The following is an 8,692-nucleotide window of genomic DNA, read 5'->3' on the forward strand; positions in this document are numbered from 1 at the left end:
TGGTTCTTGATCCCTATCACACTGCCTGATGTGAGCCACTCAGTGTGAGGAAAACTGGATAGTCACCTGTTGCCCAGATGTGTGTCACACGCTAGAGAGTGTGGGTGGCTCCAGATGCCTCAGTCCCATTGCTGAAAACACAGCTAGCCACACATGAATGACAGTTTGCAGATCTGTATATGACAAAGTTATTTTTCTTAAAAATCAGTTTCCCTGGAAGCAGGATTCTTATACGAGCGATTTATTGAGGGACTGCTCTCCAGAGAAGGCTTGAGGGAACCAGGAAAACAGGAAAGGCCAGGGGATGAGACAAAGGAAAGAGGTGGTTCCAGGAGAAGTCTGGCATCAGCCTGGCCCTGGGAGGAACTCCGAGGCACTGTGCCACCCAGGCTGTCCTGCACAGAGGCAAGGGGGCCTAGCAATTATATCCTCCATGGGGCTATCCTCTCCTGGTCATTGGTTGCAGGTGGCCTCCTGGATGGTGGGAGTGGGGTGGGGACAAGGTAGGTCCCAGTCAACAAGGACAATCCTTAAAAGAAGGAGGTAGATTTGATCTTGTAGCATCCAACACCCAGGTTCCCTGGGGGGTAGGGGCCCTGGGCCAGGAGGGGATCTGGGTGTGGCACCAACATCTGCTGCAACCTCCCTCTATCCATTATGGGCTCAGGTGATCCACAAGCATTATTTGAGCACCTATTATGTGGGGGAGCGGAAGAAACGAAGATGAGGCAGACATGGTTTCTGTCTCCAGGAGCTCCAGCCTAGTTGGGGCAGATCAGAGAAGTCCCATTTACCACTCAAGGTAAAGCTTGGTAAGTTGCAGACCCATAAAGGGCGACAGGAGCTTGGAGGAGGGAGTGAGACCTTGGAGTGGGGAAGGAGGGGTCAGCCAGAGGAGACTTCTCCTGGGAAGCAGTCCCTCAACCCTGAGGAGTCTGGGGAGGGTCTGCCCATAGGCACAGGGCAGCAGGGGCATTTCTGCTGGAGGCCCGCCCTGCACAAATGCCTGGAGGCAGGAAAGAGAATCCAAAACCCTGGTGCCTGGAGCGACGAGAGCAAGCAGGAGGCTTTGCCCAGCCCTTCACCAGAGGTCTCAGTTGTGAGTGCTACTTTGAGCACCAGGGATGCAACTGAGTCCCAGCCAGGCATGGCCCTACCTGCAGGGACTTCTGAGCCTAGTTGGGGAGGGGTTCACAAGGCCAGACTGTACAGGGTCCCTAGTGCCTATGAGAAGCTTTGTCCTGGGACAGTGGAAAGCCCTGGGGTTTTAAGAGAGAGAGTCACATGGGCAGAAAGGTCAAAATAGCCCTTTAGAGAGGCTGCTCTGGTTGCAGCTTGGAGAGTGTACTAGAGAGGGTGAGATGGGGCCAGGGGGCCAACAGGTGGGTGGCAGTGGCAGCAAGCCAGGCTCACAACAGAGAACCTGCCACATCTGCTGCTTTAGCCCAAACACCATTCCTGGGGACTCTTTGGCCTTGGCTTTTCTCAAGATCCTGATCCACCCTCACAGGAGAGAACTGCTGCCTCTGTTGGGAGGATTCAGAAGGTCCAACAGGCATGGGGGCAGGAGGCTGGGACCCCTTCCCCCTGGAATGTTTTAATAGCAAGCCTGGTTCAGGTGGCTAGATCTGGGGGTGGGTATGCTGGCAATCCTGCAGGACTTCAGTGCTCAAGATGCCAAGGAATGGGTGGGGGTGTAGGCTTCTAGCACTCAGGGGTCTTGCCCTGGCAGCGGAACCGCAGGTAGTAACGCAGGTGCTTCTTGTAGGTGTCCAGGTTGCGCTTCAGGCAGAAGGCCACCCCCTTGTCACAGGCGCACAGCTGCTGCTCACACCAGCTCCCCTTGTCAGCTGTGGGTGGAGGAGGGGGGAGCTCAGTGTCTGTCCCATCCTGAGACAGAGCCAAGTGTGGATCTAGGGCCACTGCTCAGCTTAAAGCCACCCCTCCCAGCGACTTTGATTCCCACTGCATGTCCTTGGATGCATACCACGACCTCCCTGTGAGCTCCTTTACCTATTTCTCCATCCATTCACTAAACAATGGTTGAGCACCTACCACGTAGCAGGCCCTAGGCAGAGAGGACTGAATAAAACAGACATGTGAGGGAGGTGGGTGGTGGAGAACCACAGGAATGAATAACCAAAGTGTGCTAAGAGAAAGTAAGGATTGATGCAGGGCTAAGAGTGAAATGGCATGAGAGAGCCATTTGAGCTGAGATCTGAAGGGTCTGCTCCTCCCGGAGAAAGTGGGGGTGGGGAGTGTTCCAGGCAGATGGAACAGTATGTGTGCAGAGTCCGGGCAGGAAGGATCATGGTGCTTCAGTTTTTTTAAATCACTTATTTATTTATTTATTTGCGGCTGACCGGTAAGGGTATCCGAACCCATGAACTTGGTGTTATCAGGCTGTGCCCTAACTGACTGAGCTAACCAGCCAGCCCTCAGTTTCATGATCTATAAAATGGGAATAGTGATAACAGCTGCCTCAGGGGGGCTGTTGTGAGATTTAAAGCAAGCAGGCAAAGAACTTAACGTATAGTAAGTGCTTGATAAATGCTGGATATTATGGTTGTTATTATTATTAACCCTCAATTAACAGTGACTGATGTGACAAGCCCTTTCAATTCCCAGCCCTGGGACTTGCTCCATTCCTCCATGCTGGGGACACTGGCATGGACCCAGGGGCCAGGGGATCTGGCTTCCAGGCCAGGCTCTGTCGCTTGCAACTGTGTGACCCGGGGCAAACACTTCCCCACTCTAGTTTCAGTTTCCTTTTCTGCAAAATGGAGTCAGTCAGGGTTTTGCTGCCTCCTCGCTGGGCTATGAGCATCAATAATGATGAAAATAATAAAATAATATCGGTAGCTCCCGCAATTTATCGAGCAGGCACTCTGGCAAGCCTCCCGTGAGGCTCATTCTGTCTCACTGTGGTTCTTGCAAAAACTTTATGGGGTAGATTACAGATGAGGCTACTGAGGCTTGGAGAGATAAGCAATGTGTTCGTGGCCACAGAGCTGGTTGGTGGTAGGCCTGGTTTCCAGACCTTGAAGGGGTCAAACCGTCCCATTGGACCTCTCTGTACCCCCACATCCATTCCTGACCCTCCTCCACAGCCCAGCTGCTGCCATGGGGCACATGAGAAAAACAAAGACATGGAGTAGCTGGTGCTATGAAGGCGTGAGAGCTGGAACTCCCTTCCTGGGCCTCCGGCTCCAATCCCACAGCCTGGGCACTCACAGCAATGAATGTCTCCCTGGGAAAAGTTGAACTGGTAATGGTCCATGTGGATACGGCATCGATGAGTCTTCAGGTGGGCGTAGCAGCAGTCGTGGGTCTGGCAGCACCTGGAGGGAGAGGATGGGGGTGGGGCAGGTGGGGTACGCAGTTGCACAGGTCCCTGGCTGACTTGGGTCTCTGGCTGTCCCCACCCCAAAGGAAAACTCATATGCCCACCTGGGAAAAGTCAAGGCCTAGAGGGCTCCTGCCTTCCTTACGATCCTGATAGCTACCCTTTGTTGAGCGTGTCCCATGTGCCATACGCCTGCTTTATCTACGTGCTCTCTCTTGATTGTCACCACTCTGTGATGGGTACTAGCATCATCCCCATTTCACAGATGAGAAATGGAGACTCAGGGAGGTCAAGGTCACTTGCCCAAGGTCACACAGCCTGTAAATGGTGCATCAGGGAAGAGACCCCAGACCTGGCAGACTCTCATCCCTCCTCTGGCTGATTCCCCAGGTTGTTGGGAAGGTCAAATGACATAGTGGTAAAAAGAGGTTTTAAAACCTCTTTTGAAACCGATGTGCAATGGCAGTGGGGAGTGTATGTGGGCATTATAACTAGATTAGGAGGTGGGAGTAAAGGCAGGTCAGGCCTTCAGAGACTCCGGGGAGCCTTCTAAAAGACAAGCTCCAGGAGGGCTGGGACTGTATTGGCACTCAGCAGGCAATAGCACATAGTAGATGCTCAATGAAATAAATTGACTAAATAAGTAAGTGGATGGGAAGGAAAGGAGAGAGTCCTGGGGTGGGAGAAAGGGTAGGATGGCCACCCACAAGCCTGGGAAGGGGGTTACCAGTCCGTGGCATCTTTGGGAATGCCTTTGCCACCAAGTCCACAGTGACAGCCATAGGGCCAGTAGGAGAAGATGGGCGTCTTCCCGGTCACTTGCTTAATCATCTTGTTCAGGTTCAGTATTCCGCCCTGGGTTGGAATTACACCTGCCAAGCAGCCCAGCAACAAGGAGAGAAGATGAGTCTCAGGCGAGTGCCCATGGGCCATGGGGTGGGCACTTCTGCTCTGCCCAGACCAATGGAGTGACCTCGAATGATGATTATAATAAAATGACAACTGCTATTAAAAATGTAATAATAGTTATTGAGTACTTACTATAGGTTTTTTTTTTTTTCCTTTTTGTCTTTTTTCGTGTCCGGCAACGGATCACAACCCTCAGTGTCGCGCCCGCACCGGACCGGACCGGCAACGGGATTGCAACCCTTGGTGTTGCGCCCGCACCTCGCTCAGCCAGTGAGTGGGAACCGGTCTGCATGTGGGATCTGAACTCTCGGTGGGAGCGCCACCGCGCTCCCAAGCGGCGCACTGTAGCATGCGCCACCGGGCCAGCCCAATACTATAGGTTTTTTTATCTATTAATTTATTGCTCCATCCCATGAGATAAAAACTATTTTTAAAATAAATAAACTTTTTATTTTGGAATAATTCTAGATGTAGAGAAAAGTTGCAAAGATAATATAGAGAGCTCCCATACATTCTCATCCAGTCTCTTCTAATGTCATCGCCCTACACAATTGTGGGACATTTGTTAGAAGCAATATTGGTACAATGAATACTATTTTTAATCCCCATTTTACAGATGAGCAGACTGAGGCTCAGTAATTTGTTCAAGGTCATGGTGCCTGAAATGGGGCCAGCATTGAAACCCAAGGCAGTCTGGTTCATTCTCTGTCTGCAGGCATTCATTTCCCACTGTATAATAGGAAGAATAATCCCAACTCACCCTTCTTCCTACTCCCGCTTCCCCCACCCATCCCCTAGAAAAATCGAGTTTTAAAGAGCATGTGTAGCTCTCCTGGGAGGTAGTGTGATTTAGAAGCCAATGATTTTCAAGGGTATTTTCATTTCAGTCATAATAGCTGCTGGTGAGAATTGATCATAAGGGAAATTTATTTTACTGGGAGAGAGGATTGCATTATGTTGAGCTGGGAGAAATAAAATATATTAAGCCGATGGACTCAGGGGGAGGCTGGGAGAAACAGACAAGAAGGGGACAGAAGTGCATGTTTGCAACCTCAAGACATGCTTTAAGAGCACAGAGAGCACATGTCAGATGGAGCCCAGGGTCTCAGGGAGCCTGGGCTGAGCAGGCCCACTCAGGTGACCCCAGTTATGGAATCTCCTTGCTCCCAACCTCAGGTAGATGATGTTATAGTAAAAGCTCCTCGTGCAAATGAAGAAAGAAGTTAACAGGGAGTGAGCCCCACACTGCAGGAGGTTGGAATGGAAGGGGGTTTGGGGGGACTGGTAGAGTGAGACCACAAGCAGGTGGCCTTGGGCTGCTACTAAAAGTGACCGGCCTGTTGTGTCCCCAGTGTGTTCTCTCGACTTGTAGGAGTCCACATGGCCACTCCTGTTTGACGTGATGGCTCTAACTGTATGGGATGTTAAAGAGAAAGCTTGCTAAGCTTCACTGTGCTGATGGATGATCCCAGGCCCTCTGGAATCAAACACAATCTATCCGGGCTTCCCAGATTCCATGATAAGGAACCCAAAAGCAACCGATTGCAAAGAGAGCTAGAATCCACCTTGCGGACCAACCAGAGACCTGAGTTCAGCATCTTGCCTTTCTTAGTGCCCCGCTGTCCTCTTTTTGCCCACAATCTAGCCCTTTCAAATTCAGGTCAGAAAGATGCACGAAACTCACACTAAACAATGCAAGCTCTCCCTTACCAGGCAAGCAGTACATTCAGCTCTGATTCAGAATGCTTTGGGGTGGTTTTATTTCTCATAATTTTATAATGAGGAGAACCCAGCCTGAGAAACTGAGCTCAAGCTGTAGCTGTGGGGGCTTTGGTGAACTGGCTTAGCTTGTCAGCAGTTCCTATCTTGGTAGAACAGGAATTGCTCTTCCCGTCCGCTTGTCTTTTCCCATCCTCAGCTGCCATCGAGGGGGATGGAGCCCCTTCTCTCAAGTATCAGGCACAGTGGGCAGGAGGAGACAGTGCCTCCATCTCTCATGCGTGCACTGTGTGTTAAGCTGTTGCTTACCTACCATCACTTACACATGCTCAGCACTTTGTAGCTGTTTTCTCATTAGAGTCCTGACAACCCTATGAAGGGGGTGCTACTGTGCCCATTTTACAGATGAGGATACAGAGAGTAACTTGGCCAAGGTCATACTGCCAGGGATGGTGGAGCCAGCATTTGAATACAGGTTTATCTATGTATTTTATCTCTACATTACATTGTCTCTTTACATCTGAGAGATGAATTTCTGTAGTTTGATTGCAAATTTCCTAATGGTTGTACTGTAACCCTGAAGAAGTGTCCCTCTCAAGAATTTAAGAGTCCCAAGACAATATAAAACCAGTTTTGAAAAATGCAAATCCTTCCTAAATTCATGTATTTTGAGATGAATCAAGAAAAAAAAGGTCAGTTTTCCAGCGACCACATTTTTACATATGATCTACTCAAGATGGCCTGGAAACTGCCCTGCTCCTCACCAGTGGTCCATGGGGCCCACTTCACAGGTTCAAGAAAGATAATGAACTTGAAAAGTTTCTAAAAATACTGAGTGCTGTGCATATGCAAAAGGTGGTTATTATTCCATCAAAGGGACAGGGGGAGCAAGATGAGGGGGATCCCATTTCTATGATTTGTGTTCAAAGCACCATAGGCATCAGCCCCACAGGTTCCCAGGTTCTGGATTTCAAATTTCTCACCTTCCCAGCAGTCTAGTGGCATGCCACCCAGCTTGGTCACCTAGAGGTCTCTGGCTGAAGCCACCATCCTAGGGGACTGGAAGCCACCGATAGCTCCTTGCAGTAGGTGGAAGGATTGGGGGGATAGGGGGAAAGGGACTGGGGATCAGAGCAGCACAGCCTAGTCTAGGAAAGAGATCATAGGGCCTACCTGTGTCCCTCCTTCCCTTCCCAGCCATGGGTCCTGTCCCCTACTCACCAGCCATCACCACCAGTACACACAGCAGGGGAAGCTCCATGATCCCAGCACAGAGCAGTGGAGGCAGCTGCTGGAAGTCCCCTTCCATGCAGGAGGCCCCTTATATCAGATGCGCCCAGCCTGGCTCATCCCACCCCTCCCAGCCCCAGCTCTAGTGGATGCAACTCGTGCTCCCCAGCTTCCTCTTTTCTGGTGCTGGGGAATTTTATTATTTTTATTTTTAATATAGTATCTGGCACTTTCTTCCTTTTTGATAAAAGAAACATGTATGCAGCTTAGAAGATCTGGAAAAGATAAACAAGAAATTTAAAGTCACCTACGAATCCATTAAACGCCATTAATGTTTTGGCGTAGGTCCTTCTGGTCCCGCTGCTGTCTGTCTATTTGAATCCTATCTAGCTCCATGCTTTCCCCAGACCAGATTAGGAAAATGTCATGAGTAGTGCTTTGTAGCTATCTTTTCACTTACTGAAATAACTTGAACATGTTTCTATGTCGTTAAATATTCTTCTGCAGTAACATTTTGAGAGTAACATTTGCATTACACGGCTATACTGTTTATTTAATGACTCCCCTATTAATGGGCATATGGGCTCTTTCCAATTTTTTGCTCTTGTAGATCATCCAGTGAAAGACGGACAAATTGACTCCTAATGTGGATTTGCTGAGTCAAAGCACGTGCACAATTTGAAGGTAATTGATGCATATTGACAACTTGCTCTGCAGAAGGTCTGCCCCAGCTCACACGTGCGCATCCTGATGAGGCAAAAGCGTGGACCCAGCTGGCTAGAGTGGAGGTGCTGATGGCAGGATGCACAGGGCACTGCACAGAGACAGTCAGCCCCAAGGGCTCCACAGGTAACCTTGTCTACAAATAGCAGAAATTGGTTTTCTTTGATGCCTGTTAGATGGCGGCTCAAGGGCATGGTGCCCAGGCTGACCTCTTTGAGGCCAGCTCATCAGCAAGAATCACTGCTGGGAGGATTTTTTGTTTGGGGTTTTTATCTTCCCTTTCTCGCTCCTCTCCTTCCTCTCTCTTCCAAATCTGATTTTTGCCTTCGTTTCTTGACTCAGCCAACAGGGACAAAATTACAATGAGCTAGGAGGAATAAGTTCTGGTGTTCTATCGCATGGTAGGTGACCATTGGTTAACAGTTAAGTTTTGTATATTATGTAATAGCTGGAGGAGAGGCTTTGAATATTTTTACCACAAAGAATAACAAACGCATGAGTTGATGGATACTCTAACTGCCCTTCCCTGACCATCATGCAAAATATATACGTGTCAAAACATCAGATTGTACCCCATAAACATGCACAGTTACAATGTATCAATTAAAATAAATACATTTTATTTTTATTTTTCTTGAATCATAATTGATTATACATATATTGGGGTTCAACATTGACTTATGTTGATCAAATCAATATTATTAGCATATGTGTTATTACAAATCATACTTATTCTTTATGCCCCTTGTCCAATCTCTCCCCATC

At 49.0% G+C, this 8,692-nt stretch overlaps 1 protein-coding gene across 1 annotated transcript; it reads right to left on the bottom strand.

Annotated features, from left to right (window-relative positions):
* Window positions 1–1,704: 1,704 nt before the first annotated feature.
* On the bottom strand, window positions 1,705–7,302 carry PLA2G2D (phospholipase A2, group IID). Its single transcript, XM_008590559.1, has 4 exons — window positions 7,196–7,302; window positions 4,074–4,218; window positions 3,235–3,341; window positions 1,705–1,850 (listed from the first exon to the last, which is right to left on the bottom strand). The coding sequence occupies exons 1-4, from the start codon at window positions 7,281–7,283 to the stop codon at window positions 1,705–1,707; spliced, it is 486 nt and encodes a 161-aa protein (XP_008588781.1). The 5' UTR covers window positions 7,284–7,302.
* Window positions 7,303–8,692: the final 1,390 nt, after the last annotated feature.

The sequence above is a fragment of the Galeopterus variegatus genome, unplaced genomic scaffold, assembly GCF_000696425.1.
Source record: "Galeopterus variegatus unplaced genomic scaffold, G_variegatus-3.0.2 Scaffold142, whole genome shotgun sequence".
Classification (NCBI taxonomy): domain Eukaryota; kingdom Metazoa; phylum Chordata; class Mammalia; order Dermoptera; family Cynocephalidae; genus Galeopterus; species Galeopterus variegatus.

Coding starts and splice junctions, on each gene's coding strand:
- PLA2G2D (XM_008590559.1), bottom strand. CDS start 7,283: ATGGAAGGGGACTTCCAGCAGCTGCCTCCACTGCTCTGTGCTGGGATC. Junction 4,219..7,195: donor TGTACTGGTGGTGATGGCTG/GTGAGTAGGGGA, acceptor GCTGCTTGGCAG/GTGTAATTCCAACCCAGGGC. Junction 3,342..4,073: donor CCCAAAGATGCCACGGACTG/GTAACCCCCTTC, acceptor CTCTCCCTCCAG/GTGCTGCCAGACCCACGACT.